This window comes from Fistularia commersonii, chromosome 2 (assembly GCF_037954325.1).
Source record: "Fistularia commersonii isolate RoL2024-O1a breed Wild chromosome 2, RoL_Fcom_v1.0, whole genome shotgun sequence".
Lineage (NCBI taxonomy): Eukaryota > Metazoa > Chordata > Actinopteri > Syngnathiformes > Fistulariidae > Fistularia > Fistularia commersonii.
In genome coordinates, this window is record NC_141285.1 from 26255749 (window position 1) to 26277994 (window position 22246).

Genomic DNA, 22246 nt, shown 5'->3' on the forward strand with positions numbered 1-22246 from the left:
AAAAACAAAACAAAAAAAAGCTTTCATTTTTCAGCCTGCGCTACGAGGTGGTGATTTCCCCTCCGGGCGGGTCCCGCTACTTCCGACGGCTAATGCGGCGCCGCTCCTGATGCCGAAAATAACCGCTTTCTGATCGTTATTTCTGGCGCCCCTGCTGATTTTCCTCAAACAACGTTTTTTTTTTCGTCCGGGAGACTAAAAATAGTCCCACAAGCTAGAGCCTTTATCTCTACAACTGCTAGCACGCGCTAGCAGTCACTATTAGATGGTAGCCAGCTAGCTACTTATGGTTCATTGTTTCTAATACTAGCTCATTAGCCAGGAACTAATCCAGCTATGAAAGTGATTTTCTTTGCAGACGATATGCTGAATTATTAGCATATGTTAGTACAAACCCCAACAATTATATATTTCTAAGTTGCTAGCAATTCATTTCCAAAAGTGATTTTCTTTGCTGATGATGCGCCGAATTATATTATCGCGGGGAAACATCTTTTAAGATGGAGATAAAGCAGAACTAGACATTTTGAGATGAAGGCAGAAAACTAACCAAATGAAAAATGCAATCAAAAATTAGCAGAAATTAAGCTAATTAGCACAACCCCCTTTAAGTTGCTAGCAATGAACCAATCCAGTTCCGAAAGTGATTTTCTTTGCGGATGATGAGCCGAATTATTTCATTCCGGAGAGATTTAATTCTTCTAGATGAAATATAGACGTTCTGAAATAAAGGACAGATTTAAAAGAGGACATTTAGAAACAGTCAAGCGGTGGTAGGATGTATATTTTAAAATTTTATTCTTTCCTTCTGTGCAACAAACAAAAAGACACTCATTGATTATTTAAACGCGCAAATTCATTTTATACGTTTCCAAAAAAAAAAAAAAAAAAAAAGAAGAACTGAATAAACTTGGAGTTATAGATTAAATTGTGCCATGGATTTTTTTTTTTTTTTTTTTTCTATAACGGTGGGTCGAATTCTGTCACTGTTTCTGCGTGGAGGGTTAGCGACATTAGCGATGTGATGCGACCGGCGCCGAGCCTTTTCCACGCCGCCGTCCGTCCGGAGAGCTACTTCTGGACGAGGCGATGCCGCGGCGCCTCTGCTGCATAGATGGAATTGTCGTCTCAACAGTGACCCAAGAGAAAGGCACGTTTTTTTTTCATTATTATTATTATTATTTCCTTGACGTAAAAACAAAAAGTGATCCTTTTTTTTTTACGGGTTCCGCGTCACCGCACAGCTGCCTGGTTACGAAAACGAGGATTTATCCGAGGAACGGGGTCGGCACATTCCACACAGAGTGATCGACAAAGATGCAGATTTCCGGAAAGGTACAAATTCTTAGTTACGACAGTTATTCAGTCCGTTGGGTGTCGGAGCGGAGCTTTCGTTCCGCTTCAAAATGTGGTTTCTTTACATTTTTTTACACAAGTTTGTTGCCGTGGCGTCACGGCTCCTCCCCTGCTAGCCGGGTTAGCTTAGTAAAACGCGGGGCCTTGAATGTTTCTGCGAAGCACGTGTTGAACGTGGGCTGAATCCAGACTTGCACTTGTCCGGGGGGGCGAAGAGATCCACGAAATCAAAATAGATTTGTTTACGTTAGCTTTTTAGCCCTTAGCGTTGTGTTTAAGTGACTCGTGGTTAAATAGGAAATGACAAAGCACTTCATGTGTGTTGTCTGAGGTGGCATTGGTGATTAGCTGCTAGCTTCCCTCAGGGGCTAATGTCACATTGGTTGATTTGGACGCTGCTAAGCTAACGCTTTGCATCGGTTGAAAATAAGATACTTTGGTCGGGTCTGTCTGGACTACTCATTGATTCAACTTGAGCACTTGACGCAGAAGGGGAACGGCAACTCGTCCGGCGCCTTTAGCATAGAGCGGCGCTAGCGCTTAACTCCACCGCCTTTCATCGCCGTGCAGGAAAACCGGCAACAAGTCCGATATATATTCCGCTAAAAGGTTAGCGCTGCCGTGCCGACGGTCCATTGGCCTTGTGGCTATTCGAAACGACATCAGACATCAACAATAATTGGTAACGTTAGCAAAACCGCTACAAAGGTCTACCTGATTGTCCGCCGTCAATTCTTTTGGTCAAAGATATTAAGAACTTGTGCGCCGCATGTTGTGATTGTCTTACAGGACCGAGTATTCCTTAATACTTTGGGAAGGATTATGTGCTTCACGAAATTTCAGCTCAAACCCGTGCTTTGCAGAAACAACGGAAGCCTGCGTTTTCGCCTCTTCCTGTCTCAAGACGCCGTCGCAGATTGAAATGGAGACATTTTGGTGTTGTAGCCTTGCGGACAAAACAAGTTTGTAGTGTTCTAGTGCCTTGTTGGTGGTGGGCGGGTTCAGTGTCTCCTCGGCCGGAACCGAAAAACCCAAGAGACCCAGAAGATGTCCGTCCCTCGGGTTGTAGCTCCGGTAGCCTGTCGCGCAAAAATGTTTAGCCACAAGGGTCAGTTAGCTTTAAACGCACCCAGCTAGCGAAACGGTCAAAATCAGCATTTCTGAGTCCGTCCGGGCGAGACGTGGGGGGATTTGAAGTAGCCGCTTTCGGCTAACTGCTAATCGTATGTTTTCGACGTGGTAGCACGCGTGATCTGGAGAGCTCCTTTGCTAAATATTTTTTGAATTTCTGCGAATTTGTTTTTGGGTTAGCGTGATGCTACGGCCGAACGGGATGTGGCGTGTTTAATCCGTCCACCGCCGCCTTCGCCCTCAGGCGTCCGCGTCGTGCTTCTCCACCAGCTTCAGCGCCTCGTGCATTCCCGCCGCCGACAACTTCCTGTTGATGTTCCTGTAGCGGCAGCGTAGCAGGTTGCTGTAGGTGGTCCTCAGGTCGCGGTTGAAGAAGGCGTAGATGAACGGGTTGATGAGGGAGTTAGCGTAGCCTAGCCATAAAAGCGTGCGCTCCAGCCACAACGGCACGCAGCTGCACTCCACGCCGCACACGAACGGCCGCGCGGTCGACACCAGGAAGAAGGGAAGCCAGCAGAAGCTAAAGGCGCCGACGACGATGCCCAAGGTGGCGGCCGCCTTCTGCTCCCGCTTGAAAATGGACTGGTTCTTCCTCTTGCGGCGCTGGTGGTGCTCGCCGGTTTTGAGGAGGCGGGAAACGCGGGTGCTGCACTCCTCCTCCACCTCGCGCTGCAGCTTCAACGCCGCCGACACGCAGTCCAAACTCTCCTCCTCGTCCTCGTCCTCCGCTAGCTCGCCGTCCGTCCCCGCGGCGTCTTCGCGCCGGGCGGACGGCTCGGGACGGGTCGCGCGCTCCGCCCTCGCCGCCGACCCCGCGCCGCCGTCCCCCTCCCGGGGGAAGCCGGTGATGGTATGCTTAGCGGCGCTTAGCTTAGCCGCCCGGTAGATCCTGTAGTACATGATGAGCATCACCGACATGGGGATGTAGAAGGCCACCGCCGTGGAGTAGACGGTGTAGCCGAAGTCCTGGCTGATCAGGCAGACGCGGCCGTCGTTGACGTTCTGCGCCCAGCCGAACAGCGGCGGCAGCGTGATGGAGGCGGAGAGCAGCCACACCGACAGGACCATCTTGGCCATGCAGCAGCCGTTCTGACGCACCGGGTACGTCAGGGGTTTGGTGATGCCCAAGTACCTGCAGGAACACCAGGAGAGGGCGGATGGCGGCAGGTTTCCACATCAGGTGTGGATGATTGAGAGTTTTTATGACCCATTAATGTTGTTTGTGTCTATATGATGTATGAATGAGTGATTGGTTGTATGTCTCACACGATGGGTGAATGAACGAGTGAAAAAGCGTATTTGACGCGTGAATGGGAGGGTGACTGGCTGTTTGTCTCTGTATGAATGAATGAGTGAAGGCTGGCATGACATGACTGAGAGGGTGAAGAGTTGTGCGTCCTTTATATGACATGTAAGTGAATGAATGAGTGAATAAATGAACAAGTGAGTGAATAAATGAATTATGAGTGAGTGATTAAATGAATGAATGGTTGTGTCTCTATATGACATGTGAGTGAATGAATGAATAAATGAATGAGTGAAAGAGTGCATGAACTAATGGATGAGTGAGTGAGTGAATGAATGAGTGAATGGTTGTGTCTCTATATGACATGTGAGTGAATAAAGGAGTGAGTAAGTAATTGAGTGAGTGAATGAGTGAATGAATGAATGAGTGAGCAAATGGTTTAATGAAAGAGTGAGTGAATGGTTGAATAAATGAATGAGTAGATGAGTGAATGAATGGGTGAATGGTTGTGTCTCTATATGACATGTGAGTGAATGAATGAATGAATGAATGAGTGAGTGGCAGAAAAAATGAATGAATGGTTGTGTCTCTATATGACATGTGAGTGAATGAATGAGTGAGTAAATGGTTGAATGAAGGCGCAAGTGAATGAGTGAATGAATGAGCGAGTGAATGGTTCTAATAAATGAATGAGTGAGTAAGTGAGGAGTGAATGAGTGAATGAATGAATGGTTGAATAAATGAATGAGTGAGTGAGTGGATGAGTGAATTATGAGTGAGTGAATGAGTGAATGAATGGTTGTGTTTCTATATGACATGTGAGTCAATGAATGAGCGAGTGAATGGTTGAATAAATGAATGAGTGAATAAATGAATGAATGAACGAGTGAGTGAATGAATGGTTGTGTCTCTACATGACATGTGAGCGAATGAATGAGTGAGTAGGTAAGTGAATGAGTGAATGAATGAAGGAGCGAGTGAAAGAGTGCACGAACTAATGAATGAATGAGTGAATAAATGGGTGAATGGTTGTGTCTCTACATGACACGTCAGTGAATAAATGAATGATAAAGTGAATGAATGAGTGAATGAACTAATGAGTGAGTGACATAATAAATGAATGAATGAATGAATGAATGAATGAAAGTGGGGGTTGAACCCCACACCCTCCACCAGGAGAAGCGTGTGCTCGCCACTGACTGACTGACTGAATGAATGAATGAATGAATGAACGAACGAACGAGCTCATCGATTATCGATCCGTCAAATCGGACCCGAACCGGCGCCGCCGCTCACCTGTCGATGCTGATGACGCACAGGGACATGATGGACGCGGTGCAGCACATCACGTCCATGGCGATGAACACGTTGCAGAAGACGCGTCCGAACACCCAGCGGCCGCCGATCAGGTCGGTCACGCTCACGAACGGCATCACGGCGAGCGCCACGGAAAGATCCGCCACGGCCAGAGACACGATCAGGTAGTTGGACGGCTGGCGGAGCTTCTTCACGAAGCACACGGAGATGACCACCAGAAGGTTCCCGCAGATGGTGGAGAGGGTGAGCATGGTGAGCACGCCGCCGATCAGGACCTTCTCCGCGCGTCCGTAGCTGAGGATCTGCTCCCCGCAGCGCGTCCCGTTCGCCTCCATCACCGGCGGCGGCGGCGGCGGCGGCGGCGGCGGCGCGCTGGCGGACGGGGACGCGGACGCGCCGCCGCCGGTGGACACCGGGAGTTGCGCGCCGCCGGTTCGGTCGTCTATCATGAACGACGTGCGCATCCCGCCGCCGGTTAGGCTCCCGTTTCCCACGCCGTGGTCGCGGGTTGTGCGTGGAGTGGGGACATGGACGCGCGTCTGCGCCGGGTGCCGGTGCGCCGATCCGGGTCCGCACACACACCACCAGCACCAGCACCAACACCACCACCACCACCACCAGCACCGCCGCCGCCGCCGCCGCCGCCGCCGCAGCACCTCCACGTCCACGTCCACCTCCACCCTCCCCCGCACCGCCGTCCTCCCACGCGTGAACCGTCCACGCCGAGGTTCCTCCTGCGCCGTTGCGCACACGCCAAAAATAAGAGACCTATTTCTCTGCGCGTCTGGCCGCCCCGCCGTTTTTGTGCACGACCCCCCCACCCCCTTCCCAACTCACACACACACACACACACACACCTCACTCCACGCACACACTCACTTCTGCTCGTGTGACGTACACCGAAGGAGTGGGCGGTTCCACGCCGGACGGGAAAGGCGTGCGTAAATTGCGCATATTGGCACGTCATTTTTCTTTTTTTTCTTATTTTAATTTTAATTTTCTTTTTTTTGGGGGGGGGGATGATTGATTGGACCCCACTCTCACACACGCACACCCACGCAAAACCCGCACGCAAAAGTATAACAGGGCTCTCCGTGGACAGGAAACGCAGAGATTAACTTTTGAATCCAACTTCCGGTCCGAGGTCCGAAAACCAATCCTATTCCGGTCCGTCTGCGCATGCGCGGGGTGTTAGTTCGGGATTAGAAAGCGCCCTCATTTTGCCACTTCCTTCGCGCACACACGCACACGCATGCTTGCACGCACACACGCAGGATGACAAAGTGTGTTTTGGCGCCCCCTAGCGGCCGCGAAGGGGAATTGAAAGTGGCCGCAGGTGCGAAAAATAAAACCTCCTCCTGCTTCTGCGTCTTATTATGGGATGTGAGTTTTCTTTTTAAGGCTTATTCCAAATACTATCACCGCAATCACGGAGAAATACTTCCAAATACCAGCAGTAGAACTGATTCCAGCAGGAATACAATATTATTATTATAGGTAGTACTTGCAGTATTAGTAGTTACCTTCTTAATAAGTAAACATCATTTATTTGTTGCATTATGATAATATATAATACAGGATCAATGAGGTTTTCAGATCACAAACCGATCAAAACTACAAAACCGATCGGTGCGACGGTTTGGTCATTGATCGCTGATCAGACTTTTATTTTATTTATGATTTAACCCGTTGCCTGAGAACTGGCAGGTCGGCCAGGGTCAAAGGTCGTGCTAACTTTTCAATGTTCTCCTGTCTGGGTTTCTGGTCACCATGGCGACGAAAAATCACCCAAACTGCGTTCCCTTCGGAGTGAATGAGAAGCCCCGACGCCCTGCGGTTTCGCTAAAACCCGCAACCTTGGCTTTTTAACCGTGTTACCGTGGCAACATAGTCCTTCAGGGCGATAGAACCCGCCACGTCGCATGCGGCGCTACTCTCGCTCCCCTCGCTCTTCGGCCAAACAGCTTGTGAATCCGGCCAACCCTTTGGGCATCCCGTCCAGGTAACCATGGCAACAAGATAGACCGCTCCCCGCCCCCAAAAGTGCAGCCACACAGACGAGCGGAGGTTTGACCTCCTGCGTCCCAGAGCGGATTCCGGACTCCGATTGTGGGTGTCGTAACAATAGTCGCCACTAGAGGGCGCTCGAGAGCTGCAAGCCTGGACCTTCTCCACTGTGAAGCCCATAATGAAAAGAACATCTAAACCCTTTTCCTTCAAAATGACCTTGAATATTCTCTGGGGAAAAAAACGGTATCGTGAGATAATTCGTCAGGGTTTGTGAATTTATTTTCGATCATATATTGAATACGTTAAAATTAAATGTTATTTTTGCAAGCTCGGTGTACCGTCGCTGATCCAAATCTACTAGACGACAATAAATAAAATAATTTTTTTTTATTAAATATATTATCAAATATATATTTTTTTCAAATTAAAGACATCAATCCATACAATCTGCCTTTCAAAGCAAAGGGGTTCATGCATTTTTAATCCAGCTCCTCATTTTACACCTGTTTCTTTCTCTTTCCACTGATTTATTTGCGCAAAAAACCCCATAAAAATAAATGACTAGATAAATCAAATATACATATATATATACATATAAAAATATTAAGAAAAAAAAAATTAAATATGGATTTTTGATCCCGAATGAAATGCTTTTGCGCTGATATGAAGAAAATATAAGATCGAAAAGGAGCTTAATATCGGCCTTGTGGGGATAAATAACACAATTATTGTTCGTCTATATTCAGCTGGGATCGTTCATCAATAATCGCCCGAGTCAGTCGTAACCCCGTCAACGGGGAGCCCTCCCTCCTGGTTTCTCGGAGGCCTCTTGTTCCCGGAGGTCATTTCGTCCGACCTTCCGTTTTCCACGCTTTTTATTCCGAAATCTTTCCGCTGCATTATTTTTCCATAATCCCGTGCCGATAGACGTCCCGAAGGCGATGATAAGACGGAGAGGATGAGAATTAATCCTTATTTCATGCACGTTTCACAGCCTATTCACTCACAAAACACAAAGTGGGGTGGCGCGGCGATTAGCATTGGTTAGCGTCGGTTAGCGTCTCACAGCAAGAAGGTCCCCGGTTGTATTCCTGCAGGAAACCCCTTTTTGTGTGGAGTCTCCATGTTCTACCTGTATCTGCGAGGGGTTCCTCCTGGTTCTCAGGTTTTTTCCCGAAATCCAAAAACATGCAGGAAAGCCATCGAAAAATCTAAGTTTTCCAGATGTGTGAATAAAAGAGTGAACATATGCTGCCTCTATATGAAGTCATGACTTTTAATTTTTATTCTTTTCAGCTCTTTGACTGTTTATGTCTTTATTGTCACTTTTAAATCTGTATTTTATGGTTTTATATATATATGTTGAGTGAGGCTCCTTAAATAAAATGTATTATTATTATTATTAGTATTATGTTGATGAGATGGTAAATGGTTGACTGCTTATACATGATGTGTAAATGAGAGAGTGTTATATTACATTATTTCAGTCATGATATTTATAAAGATGTGTTTATAGAAGATACCTTAATCAAGAGATGACTCTAAATAGAATAGAAAATAACATAATACAAAATACAATAGAGTACAGAATAATAAGGATAAAAATCACACACAATAAAATTGTAAAATACATATAAGTACATATATTGGATAAATATTAAATATTTATATTCACTGCTCCAAAAAATAAAGGGAACACCAAATCAATAATGAATGATATATTCTTATTCATTATGTTGTTCTTTACATAGTTGAACGTGCCGACGACAAAAAAAAAATATATATATATATAATAAAATTATTATTATTATTATCATTATTACTAAAAATATTGAGCAGTATATATATATTTAAAATAAATATATACATGTATATGAATATATTATATATAATTTTTTTTTTTATTTAAATTTATTGTACTTTTATTTGATGATTAGAAAAACTTCCACTCTCCAGTTAAGGATGGGTGCTGGATCAAAAAAGTTAACTGAATAGAGGTTTGAGAAAAATCCACACAACAAAAAAGACAGTTTTATATTTTAACATTATATTTTCTTCACTTCTTTTCAAGAACCGACCCGAGACATTGATACTTTTTTAAATTTTTACATATGTACAGATGAAAACACATAGGGACTGAAACAACCTTCGTGAATGAAGGGCTTCAACATACAAAGTTAATATAGCAAATTAATATAGAGAAAGAAAATGTGTTGTGGACAAACCTATAAACAAGGTTTTCTATCAAAGAGGGTTAGTATAAATCATATAATAACTTCCGTTTTAAAAGTATGGACTTCAGATTGCCCCCCTCTTTCTCAAACCTCTATTGATCTTTGATCATTTCCATGTACTTCTTCCTCTCCTTTGGGCTTTTCCTTTCAGGTGTCGCCACAGCGGATCAACCTTCTTTGGTCTTCCTTCAGACCTCCTGCCTGGCAGCTCCACCTTCAGCAACTGTCCACCCAGATCTTCATCATGATTTGGACATTATCACTCCTCTGTTCTCACTCATCACTTTGTCTTGGTCATACATGTCCTGCACCCCTGTGACAAATTTTTCTTTTCCCTTGGACTTGTCCCTTCAGGTGTCTCCACAGTGGGTCAACCGTCTCCATCTAACCCTATTCTCTGTATCCTCCTCTTTCACACCAACTACCTTCGTATCCTCTCTCACTACGTCCATAAATGCTCTCTTTGGTCTTCCTTCAGACCTCCTGCTTGGCAGCTCCACCTTTTGCAACCTCCTACCCAGATCCTCACCATGGTTTGGACATGAACAGAAAAGTGTTAACGTCCAAACCATCTCAGTCATCACTTTGTCTCAGTCATACATGTCCTGCACCCCTGTGACCAATTTTCCTTTTTCTTTGGGCTTTTCCCTTTAGGGGTCGCCACAGTGACTCAACCTTCTCCATCTAACCCCATTCTCTGTATCCTCCTCTCTCACCACGTCCATAAATTTTCTCCTTGGTCTTCCTCTGATCCTTGTTTTCTGTGTGATTTTGGGGTTGCTGGGAATAACGGCTCATCAAACAATAATGACTAAACGGTTACAATAAAATAGGAGTGCCGTGCTTTATTTCGAAGGCGAGTGGAAACAGGACGGGAGCGCTTCCTCTTGCACCAGGCACTGTTTTGTTTTTTTTTTTTAATTTACAAATCTATATACACAACAAATCTGTTTCGCCAAGGGGAAGAACAAACAAACAAAAAAAAAGAATAATAAAAAAAAAATATATATATATATATATATATATATATATATTCAGAAATCAGACAGCCATATGAGAGTATAACTACAATACTTTCTATGATAATACGCATACACACAAATATTAAACCAAATTTTCTAAAATAAAATTCCGGTTCTGAAGTCCATTTATAGTGGCGCTGTTGAGACTAATTTCCTGTGAAATTGTGACTGAAATTCGGTTTGCTGTTCATCCATTTCCTTTTGTGAATATGACCATAAATATGTATATAAATAGGTTGACAACTAAACAACAATAAGAATAATTTCATCTAAACAACAATATGAATAGCGAGAGCTAAAGAACAATATTAATAGTGACAGATAAAGAACAATATAAATAGTGACAACTAAACAACAATATAAATAGGTTAACAACTAAACAACAATATAAATAGATTGACAGCTAAACAACGATATAAATAGACAACTAAACAACAATATAAATAGTGACATCTAACGAACAATATAAAGGGATTGACAGCTAAACAACAATATAAATAGTGACAACTAGAAGTAAACAACAATATAAATAGAGTGACAACTAAACAACGATATAAATAGGTTGATACCTAAACAACAATATAAATAGTTAGACAACTAAACAACAATATAAATAGTTAGACAACTAAACAACAATATAAATAGTGACATCGAAAAAATAATATAAAAAGAGTGACATCTAAACAACAGTATAAATAGTGACATCTAAACAACAATATAAAAAGAGTGACAACTAAACAACAACTTAAATAGTGACATCTAAAAAACAATATAAATAGGTTGACAACTAAACAACAATATAAATAGTGACATCTAAAGAACAATATAAAGAGATTGACAGCTAAACAACAATATAAATAGTTAGACAACTAAACAACAATATAAATAGTTAGACAACTAAACAACAATATAAATAGTGACATCTAAAAAATAATTTAAAAAGAGTGACATCTAAACAACAATATAAATAGTGACATCTAAACAACAATATAAATAGAGTGACATCTAAAGAACAATATAAATAGAGTGACATCTAAACAACAATATAAATAGTGACAACTAAACAACAATATAAATAGAGTGACAACTAAACAACAACATAAATAGTGACATGTAAAAAACAATATATATAGAGTGACATCTAAAAAACAATATAAATAGGTTGACAACTAAACAACAATATAAATAGTGACATTAAAAACAATATAAATAATGACATCTAAAAAACGATATAAACAGAGTGACATCTAAACAACAATATAAATAGTGACATCTAAAAAATAATATAAAAAGAGTGACATCTAAACAACAGTATAAATAGTGACATCTAAACAACAATATAAATAGTGACAACTAAACAACAATATAAAAAGAGTGACAACTAAACAACAACTTAAATAGTGACATCTAAAAAACAATATAAATAGGTTGACAACTAAACAACAATATAAACAGTGACATTAAAAGAACAATATAAATAGTGACATCTAAACAACAATATAAATAGTGACATCTAAACATCAATATAAATAGAGTGACATCTAAAGAACAATATAAATAGAGTGACATCTAAACAACAATAAAAATAGTGACAACTAAACAACAATATAAATAGTGACATCTAAAAAAAACGATATGAACAGAGTGACATCTAATCAACAATATAAATAGTGACAACTAGAACTAAACAACTATACGAGCAGAGCGACAACAATGATTTAACATTTCTCCAAACTAGTTGTGAGTACAAGCAAAGCAGGCTCCTGTTGCGGTGCCGGTGCGGTGCCGGTGCGGTGGCGGGCAGCTCCGTCCATCCCGCCCCGCCGGCTCCTCCCGGTCACCGTATCACGCCTCCTCCTCCTCCTCCTCCCTCCGCAGAGATGTAAATACTGCGTTGCCAGATCGGATAAAAACCCTTCTTTCCGGCGGAAGCGTCCGCTCCTTTGCGCTTTGCGCGTTTCCTGGTCGGATTTGCGGGATAAACGGAACCGGATCTGGACTCCGTGACGGACTACCGGAGGAATAAACGACTCGAGGGCGATAAATGGGCGTGTGGATTGAGAGGGTTTATTCTTTTTTTTTATTATTATTACAATTCTTTGTGAAAAAAAAATAAACACATGAAGATGCCAGGGAGTCTTTTCTTCTGAGGGTTCGATCACCCCGACCGGACACTTCCTGCTCGCCGCCTCGGAGCACCGGAGGGCCGGCCTGACATCACCCGTTGCATCCGGATGCTGGTGTTTTAAGAAGAAGTAGAAGAAATAAATACACCCCCCCCCCCCAACCTCTCCTCCACCCCTCTAAGGGACGCGTCCACACCCTAAAACCCACCGGGATGGAGGAGATCCTGCGCAGGCTGCAGAAGGAGGCGACCGGACACAAACACAAAGCCCTCCGCGACGCCTGCGCCTCCGCCTGCGGTGAGTGAACGCCGGCGTCCGGTGCGGAGAACCGGAGGGGGTGGAAGGGGATGCACCTGCTAAGATTGACAGGGGCGAAGTGGTAATTATGCGTGGGGTCGTGACGTGAAAACGAGATTCACGTTTTGGTATGTATATACAACCTGGTATGTATATGGTTTACACACACGCACACACACACACATATATAATCTTAAACGCGCCCGGCCTTCTATGGAGTAAAAAATAACAAACTACAAATGACAAACTGTAAACTACAAACGTCACTTCCGCCTTGCTGTAAATCCTTAATCACGTGGGTTCATTTTTACGCGATCATCCCCGATTGGATTATCGATCAGCGTATCGATGGAATCTGAACATTTGTGTTTTTTTTTATTTTACATTCATTTTCCTATAAACGTAAGGGTAATTTATTCTTTTTTTTCCCAGCGCATTATAAATGTTTTATCCGGTTTTTTTATGTGATTTCTCGCTTGTTTTCATGCATTTTTTTTTAAATCTCTGCTATTTTGAATTCGTATTAGCCTCTGAAATCTGAATTTTCCGTATATTTGTTGATTTGGTTCATCTCTAATTGGCTGCCTCGGGGAGGGTTTGGGAGCTGGAAGTTCATCACGGTCCAACGCCGGGCTAAAAGACGAACATTCGGAGTTTTATTTTCGCCGAGTCACTGCTGTTTTGGGAAACTGGACATCCGGGTGAACTAAAGTTATGCTAACACTGGCAGCTAGCTTGCTTTCCTCCTTATTGTTAGCGAAATCAGTATCTAGCTTGGTTTGGCGTTGAGCTAAAGGCGAGCCTGCCGCCGTTCCTATAGCGCTGCTAGCCTGATGCTAATATTAGCAGCTAGTCTTGTTCCGCTCATTTTTTAGCGTAATTAGCACCCGGCTTGGTTTTAGTTAATGGTTGCAGGGCTGTCTTCTGTCATCTATGTGCCACAACCCAAATAGGGGGACATGTACGTGGCTAATGTGAACCTCACTTTTCTAATTGCACTGCTAATTAATGCTAGTTCTGTTCGTCTGATTGTTAGCTATATTGGCATCAAGGTTGCGTTAATGCGAGCAGGGTGGTATTGTTCTTCTGCGTGGCTGATAAAACTACTGCTAAATTATTGCCATCATTGGCAGCTAGACTTGTTCCTTTGATTTTTTTAGCTACATTAGCACCCGGCTTGGTGGAGTTTGTGCCAAGGAGAGAGGAAGTCCACATGGCTAATGCAAACTACAATTTCGAGCTACTGCTAATCTAAGGAAAACACTGGCAGTAGGCTAGCTATATTGGCATCCATTCAGGTTTGAGGGTCTGCTAAGGTGATGTCTTTGTCCCTCCTTGTGCTACAACCAAAATTAATTGAAGCCCGCATTAGCATCCAACCTGGTGAGTTTTTGCTAGTGGATGGTGCCGCTGTTCCTCCTTGTAACAAAAGCCAGATCGAAGACAACTATGAGGCCAATGTAAACTACTATTCTAATTGTGCTGATTTTTAAAGGCTAACACTCCCAGCAAGCCTGGTTCCTCTAATTGTTAGCTATATCATCTGGCTCACATTAGCATCCAGCATGGTTACGTTTTTGCTAATGGGATTGGGTTGCTGTCCCTTCTTGTGTCAAAACCAAGATAGAAGATAACTATGAGGCTAAAATAAACAAATGTTCTTATTGTGCTGCTAATTAAAGGGTAACTGTAGCTGATAGCCTGGTTCCCCTAATAGTTAGTTACATCATCTGGCTCACATTAGCATCCAACATGGCTGGATTGTGCTAATGGGGTTGGGTTGCTGTCCCTTCTTGTGATAAAATCCAGATAGTAGATAACTATGAGGCTAACACAAACTAATGTTCTTATTGTGCTGCTAATCAAAGGCTAACACTAGCAGATAGCCTGGTCGCCCTACTTGTTAGCTACATAATTGGGCTCACATTAGCAACCAACATGGTTGCGTTTGTGCGACTTGGGCAGTGTTGCTGTCCCTCCTTGAGACAAAACCAAGATAGATTAGCTATGAGGCTAACCTAAACAAGTGTGATGCTAACGCTGGCAGCTAGCCTGGTTCAGTGCAGAGTAGCTGAATGTTATCAGCTAAATTTCATGCTCCGTTTGTTTTATTTCGTGCTTATTTTATGCAAACTAAGTCATGCAAATGAGCATTTAGGTCCTTTAATGGAATTGTTTTGAAAGTGATTCCGCTTCTCGCCTTGTTCCTGTTTTAATTTTTTCACTGCCTGTCAATCGTCTGAGCGGAGCTGACATCCTCTTAATCCGGACACGCCCTGAAACCGGAGGAGGGTGAAGGAAAGAACCCCGCCTTGTGCGCGCACACACACACACACACACACACACACACACACACATACACCCAGCCCCACCCACCCACACGTACACACACACATACACTCAGCCCCACCCACACACAATGACACACACATACACACACTCAACGACACACACTCAACGACACACACACACACACACACACACACACACACAGTGTGGATGGATACAGACTCCCGGCTGGAGGCTGCACCAGACCCCAAAAATATTTAGAAGCCTCATTTTAAGTTGCATTTAAATGTTTTTTGTGTGTGTGGGTGTTTGATAGAGAGAGCATCCATGTTCTGGACAACAGACTAGAACTTCCAAAGTTGTTTTTTTTTTTTTTTTTAAAAAAGGAACATACATAAATACCAAATAAAGAAAAAGGAAAATTGACAAATATTATTTATTAAATTTATTTTTCAAAAAGTAATCAATAAAAAAACCTTCCACTGTGGCGTCTTTATCGTTTCAGTTCTGAAACGTGACGTATAAAGAAAGGGACGATTATCTGCCTGAAATGAGTCGACACTCAGTCAATCCATCAGGATGAAGGATTACTTGTTTTCGTTTTTTAATTGAAGTATCTCAATTTTTAGGGTCTTGTTACCAAATCCGAAACAAGGATGCGAGAGAACCCAGACAATGGTTCTCCGCTGAACGTGGTTTCACAAATCTGTACATTTGGTCTGTCAGGTTTTCTTTAATACCTTTTCTCGTTGTTCAATAGAAACCCTGGGCTGTCAGAATGGATCGTCCAGGATCTCCGTGTCTCAGCTGCGGTAGGTCAGAGTGTGTGTGTGTGTGTGTGTGTGTGTGTGTGTGTGTGTGTGTGTGTCAGTGTCATGACAGGATGGGACATTCTTCAGCCCAAGGGAATTCACATAAATGGGGTTTTAAATCGTATGGATTAAATAGATAAATCACAATTATTTGTTTTATACAATTTCTGTTTTTTAATTTTATTTTCCGTTTTGATGTATTTTCTCCTTTGCTTTCCCTTCACCTCCCCCAGCTTCTTCTTCACTTCCTCTTCATCCCTATAAATCTTCTACCAGGGTTAACACCCCTCCCCCTTCTAGCCTTATTACAGGCCTGTCCTACACAATCTTTGAATATAAACATAAGCATACATACAGGACTGTCTCAGAAAATAAGAATATTGCCATAAAGTCCTTTTTTGTTTTTTACTGTTTATACAATTTTTTACTACTATTTATCGTTGTTATGTTTTTCTTGTAACTCTGCCACAACAATTTACTTCGGGATTAATAAAGTTGTTCTTGTTGTTCTTATTCTCTTCTGTAATTCAATTAGGAAACCAAAAATGTCATACATTCTGGATTCATTACAACTCCACTGAAATATTGCAAACCTTTTATTATTTTAATATTGCTGATTATGGCTCACATCTTAAGAAAACTCAAAAACCCTATCTCAAAATATTAGAACATCATGAAAGAGTTTTTTTTTTTTTTTTTTTAATTGCATTACAGAAGATAAAACACTTTATCACAATATTCTAATATTCTGAGACAGCCCTGTATATACAGTGTGTTTAAATGTATATATAATTGCGATTGCCGAGTCGTGTGTGTGTGTGTGTGTGTGTGTGTGTTGCAGAGGACGCTGCCTGCTGCCACTCCAAATGGCCCTGGAGTCCAAAAACACCAAACTGGGTCAGACGGCTCTGAGCGGGATGCAGGTACCGAGGAGACTCGCTCTCCACTTGGTCCCATCTACTCCTCTTCTATCGTCCTGATCTTCTACTTTCTTCCTCGACACCTCGTCCTGTCTCCTTCTCGTGTCCTCCAGAAGCTGCTGTGCGAGGACCGCTTCGTCAGCGGCGTGGGCGTGGAGGCGGAGCTGCTGGACAAGCAGCTGCTCGGCCAGATGCTGGAGGCCGTCAGGATCACGCCGTTGCTCCACGAGGACCTGCAGGTGGAGGTCATGAAGGTAAGGACCTGGATGGAAGGAGGGACGCCCTTTTGTCTTTTTGTGTGTGTGTATAAAACAAGTGTTAACTGCTTCCTGTTTGCAGGTGCTGCTCTGCGTCACCTACTCGCCAAACTTTGACATCAACGGGGACTCCATCCTGCGGATCGCCGAGGTGCGACTGATCCAAAAAACAAATAATATTAAATGTTGAAATTTGGGCTTTTTAAGATTGTTTTATTTTGAAAGGGCACAGGAAGTGCAGTTTGGTATCAAACCAGGAGACTTGACTGTTTGAAACGCACCTTTCAATGGAAGCATTAGAGGAGATCAAAGATCAAACACACACACACACACACACACACACACACACACATACATACACAAACACACATTTTCTCCGAGCACGTCAAGTACACCAGCTCTGTTTTTAAAGGTGAAACTTCGATGCCCGCGTTTCACCGTTTCACTTATCTCATCCTCCCATCTCATCTTTTATTCAGGCAGCTGCATAAGTGGTACACACACACACACACACACACATACGCATGCCTGCATGCACAAACAGGTGTGTTCAAACTAGGTTTTTCCATCCTGATCCTCTTTTTTTTTTTGGAAAACACGCCGGTTATGTTGATTTGTTTTGTCTCCAAATCCCTGTGACTGATAAGGACTTTCAATTTCGGTGTTTTGATTTTCGTTCCTGATCACTGAAGTTGATATTTTGATAATTTCCTTCCGGCATTAAGTTCTTTCTTCATGTTGGATTGATGTTTATCAGTTTCGTTTAAGTTTTCCTAAAGTTTGAACTCATTCATCTTTGATTTCATGCAGTCGTGTATTTTTTTTTTTCCGTATTTTCTCAATAATTTCTTTCAGATTTATTTATTTATTTTTTTTTAATTCTTTGTAATTTGTTTGGTTGTTTTTGAGTTTTACTTTTTATTTTCTATTTACTATTTAATTTAGTTAGTATATTCCAGGCTTACAGATAAAAATAAGGTGGCAATTTCCACTGACTAGGATGTTTGCAGATGACATTGTGATCTGTAATCAGAGCAGGGAACAGGTGGAGGAACATCTAGAAAAGTGGCGCTATGACCTGAAAGGAGAGGGATGAAGGTCAGCCGAAGCAAGACTGAAGAGAAGTGTATGGATGAGAGGAACCTGAGAGGCTGAGGAGAGTGGAGGTGAAGAAGGTGGAGGATTCGGGTGCTGAGCTTTGGGAGTGAGGAGGACGGATAAGATCAGGGATGAATCCATCAGAGGCACAGCTAGATGTTCTGGAGAAAAGGTCAGACTGAGATGGTTTGGACGTGAACAGAGGAGGGATGGTGGGTTGAAGAAGACCTCATGGATGGAGGGAAAGAGGACAGGAAGTGAGTTGTGAGAGAAGAGGATGGAGGCTGGTGATTGGCTGTTTTTTTATGGAGTTCTCGGCAAATTCCTGCTCCCCCCCCCCCCCGGCCGAATCATTTGCTCAAACCCGTAATTCAGTTCACGGCTTTGGTACACGTTGCCGTGGTTACATAGCCGTCAGCGCAACCGCATCACCAAAGTGTTAATTACTTTGAAACCCTCGTGTTCCTCCCCCTGTGCGGCGGATCTTTGGCGTGGAATGAGATCCGCCGATTAAAGTCCCGGTAGCGTTGAATCCACAGCGCCGACGGCTGACCTCCATTAGCGGCTCGTAAAAACCCGCTCTGCCTTTTCACGTTGTGTTAATGGACCGGCCGTCTGGCCTGTTTGCGTTGGGCGATAACTCAGGGCGGCCGGAGAGGCTGTCGGCGCCGCTCCCTTATCAGTGCTAACGCCGCCGCCCACATAGCAGGTTGTTGACGCAAGGCTGGATTTATTTAGCCTCGTCCAAACCAAGGGGTTCGAAGCCGCGGCCTCTTGGAATCTGTCTGAGCAGAAATTAAATTTTGTTCTCTTTTTGTTCTTCTCTGTCCTTTTCCTGTTAGCATCAGCAGGTTTTTAGCCTGACGGTGGCCCTTAGCTAGTCGGAGCTTTTTGACCACGGGAGGCTAAAGTGCATGAAACGAGCTAGTATCACTTTTTGCGTGTTTTGATTAGTGACATATTACGTTAGCCTGCTATGTTTTCATCCACAAAGAAGAATCAGACGTTGCGTCCGTGTCCTTTCACGCCACAAAAATCAAGCAAGCTTCCACAGTGGGTTGATGCTAACCGCAGTCGATGCTAGCAGCTCATTCCCTTCAGCAAGTGGGCGCCGCCTGAATTAGCCTCCTCATAGCTGCAGACACGCTCCCAGCTGATGCTAGAGAAGCTAACTATAAGAAGGCTATGACAAATAAACAAACAATATGACGATGGAGGGGAGAGCACTGTTAGCCGCCGAGCTAAAAGCTAATCTTTACCAGCCGGAAAGCCACTCCTGCTAACTTTGCGGGGGAAAGTCTCGATTAGTGTAAAACACCACCGACGGTGCTAAAATCCGAGCGAAATTTACAAACACACTCGTTATTAGTCAGCGTGTTCCCGTGGGATGGAGGAGACCTTCAGTTCCTTTGTGAAGGAGCAATAAAAACTCCATTCCTTCTTTCTTTTTCCGACAATACCCACCCACTTTGACCCCACACACATTCATAGCATTTGCAGAGGCTAGATAAGGTGTGTGTGTGTGTGTGTGTCACCGCTCACCTCCCTGCCGTCTTGCCTGTCGAAGGTCCTTTGTGTTTTTTTTTTTCCTGTGACCTTTTAGTTGCGCTCACCGGAAGACGGGGGATACTCATGACGGGCGCACCTGTCTCATGATCACCATGGCAACCCATGACACCATGGAAACCTCCGCATAATCTTCACCTCTTTTGTGGGACCGCGCGTCACGATTTTTCCGATGTTACTGACTGATGCTTTTGCGCGTGTGTGTGTGTGTGTGTAGGTGTGTGTCCAGACATACGTGTCCAGCTGTCACCAGCGCAGCATCAACACGGCGATCCGAGCCACCCTGAGCCAGATACTGGGAGATCTGGCGCTTCAGCTGCGACACCGACAAGAGGTGGCAAACACACACACACACACACACGTTAATGCTGTAATGTACTGTATGAAGTTATATAGAAGTATGAAGATTTTGCATCATTAAAGTCTAAAGTTCATCGCTGATCAATCAGTGCAAGCTGAGGTTTGGAATCTTATCAGATATAAATCTGATAATGTGATCAGTCACTGATTTTGGAATAAATTCCGCGCAACAAGACCCTCCGTTTGACAGAAAATGGGATGTATTTTTTTGCCCTTAAAGGTCCAGGAGTTAGATAAGAATTTTAATCGGGTTGTAAATATTCTTCCGCCTGGGTTCCAGCCAAGGTCTTAGTCTTGAAACAGTCAGCAGGTTCATTGAGACTCTAAATCAAGTGTCAAACACAAGGCGTGCTGGCCGCCACATCATTTTATGAACTTTTTAAAAGCTCTGATTGTCTGCAAATAAAGAAGTCAAACGCGTGCATTGACCATAAACTACGTTTCTCACGATTCATGCTGATCATGTTGATCATGAAGTGACGGCATCCCGCCATCAGATCACGATGAATCCAAATTAATGCCACTTTCAACTAGTAGAATTAAGAAATCTAAATGATCCCTAAATGTCTAGCCCAGGGGTCGGCAACCCTTAACACCCAAAGAGCCATTTGGACCCGGTTTCCTCGAAAAAGAAAACACTGGGAGCCGCAATTACTTTTTGATGTCTAAAATAAAGGTACCACTGTATATATTGGTTTTTATTACCTTTACACTTTGTATAAACAAGTGTGTAGTGTGTTGCTTCTGAAATTCTCAAAGTATTACGGAGAAAATTAAATTTTATTTATGTAATGAACTCATTTTGAGCTTTGGGCTTTCAGAGAGTTTAGCGGAGCCTTGACCTGAATTTTAAAAATAAATTGGGAAAAAAAATCACTGTGTCGGTAAACACTAAAAAACAAATATTTGCAAAATATCTTCATAAATATTTATTTTACCTGGTTTATGGGACACAGCATCTGCAAATTGGGACTTTACTGGCTTCTGCGAGTGTGACGTTATTTTGAGCGGCGAAAAATAATAAATATAATTTTATTTAATATTTCAAGATCACCATAATCTTCCAACTTAGAACTAAATGTTAAAAAAAGGAATTAACACAAATGATATACACTTCAATCAAATATTTATAAGTCATTTTCCCAAGCCGCTCGGAGCCGCAGTGTAAAGATGAAAGAGCAGTTACATTTATTTTACATAAGGTTACATTTATTTACATTTACACTGCTACCTTTACAAGGGCAACCATTACACCGATATGGCCCTCGGTGAAAATGAGTTGGACACTAATGCTCTACATTGTCCAAAGATGGGACTGACAGATGACCTGTCCAGGTTAATCCCCGCCTGAGAAGCCAAATATTAAAAGATTATCCCATGTCAGTCACACGAACATTTTCACCCAGTCACCGAAACGCCATGGTTTCATGGGCGTGGCCGCCCGCTGACAGTAAACACACCTCCCTCTTCCTCCCCCTCCGCAGGGCGCAGACGGAGAAGATGTGACGGCGCTGCCTCTGCAGAGACGAGGTACGCCGCCACCCGTTCGGGGCCCCAGTCGCTAGCCCGTAACTGTGCTTATTAGCATGTAATCACAGATGTTATGCGATGCCAACAGCCAATGAAAAAGTGGAGGTGGGATATAGGAAACGGTGTTTGAAGAGGAAGTAGCGGCGAGCAGCGAAGGAGAGGGGAAGGACTGACAAGGCCAAACTGGACTACAATAATGGAGGACAGCGCAGAAAGCGGCGCTAATGCTAGCAACAGCCGTGTTTGTAGACCATGTTAGCTTACCCCTTAAACTACCATAGACCCGCTCGCTGTCGTGATGCGCTCAGGGGCCTTCAGTTGATGTTTGACCAATCATGTAGTGTCCGATCCCTCATTCGGAACCATCGGGTTGGTGTGAACATCCGTAACCATGGTTACCGTTGTGCGACAAGTCCCTGGTTCCTCCGCCAGGCCAACACCTCCAAAATCCAGCCTGGTTGGATGTTTCACCTTCCAGCCTCTGATTTATAGAGAATATTTAAAATGCCGAGAAACGCCTCCACCGAGCAGGCTGACCCGGCATCTTAATGATGCTATAAACGCACACACACACACACACACACACACACACCAGACACACCAAGAGTCTGTCTGCAGACAGAAACCCCATCAGCTCTACTGGCGGCGTATCGATCGGGTTAATTTACGACAGAC

The 22246-nt window shown here is 43.5% G+C and overlaps 2 protein-coding genes across 3 annotated transcripts in view; one reads left to right on the forward strand and one right to left on the reverse strand.

The window, feature by feature from the left end:
- Positions 1–775: 775 nt before the first annotated feature.
- htr7 (5-hydroxytryptamine receptor 7) lies at positions 776–5776 on the reverse strand. Its single transcript, XM_086175104.1, has 2 exons — positions 5030–5776; positions 776–3619 (listed from the first exon to the last, which is right to left on the reverse strand). Exons 1-2 carry the CDS (start codon positions 5512–5514, stop codon positions 2728–2730), a joined length of 1377 nt encoding a protein of 458 aa, XP_086031230.1. The 5' UTR covers positions 5515–5776; the 3' UTR covers positions 776–2727.
- arfgef3 (ARFGEF family member 3) overlaps positions 5204–22246 on the forward strand; it is a 58719-nt gene continuing 41676 nt past the window's right edge. For both annotated transcript variants that reach the window (XM_086174981.1, XM_086174991.1), the window contains exons 1-8: positions 5204–5302; positions 9446–12739; positions 15789–15840; positions 16682–16763; positions 16874–17014; positions 17100–17168; positions 19899–20015; positions 21526–21571. In XM_086174981.1, the coding sequence (XP_086031107.1) occupies positions 12655–12739; positions 15789–15840; positions 16682–16763; positions 16874–17014; positions 17100–17168; positions 19899–20015; positions 21526–21571 (592 nt within the window). In that variant the 5' untranslated portion in view covers positions 5204–5302; positions 9446–12654. The remainder of the gene's footprint in view (positions 5303–9445; positions 12740–15788; positions 15841–16681; positions 16764–16873; positions 17015–17099; positions 17169–19898; positions 20016–21525; positions 21572–22246) is intronic.

Bases quoted from the DNA above. Each gene is read 5' to 3' on its own strand.
- htr7 (XM_086175104.1), bottom strand. From the start codon at position 5,514: ATGCGCACGTCGTTCATGATAGACGACCGAACCGGCGGCGCGCAACTC. The intron at 3,620-5,029 runs GTGAGCGGCGGC...GTGTTCCTGCAG, and splicing joins TGCGTCATCAGCATCGACAG to GTACTTGGGCATCACCAAAC.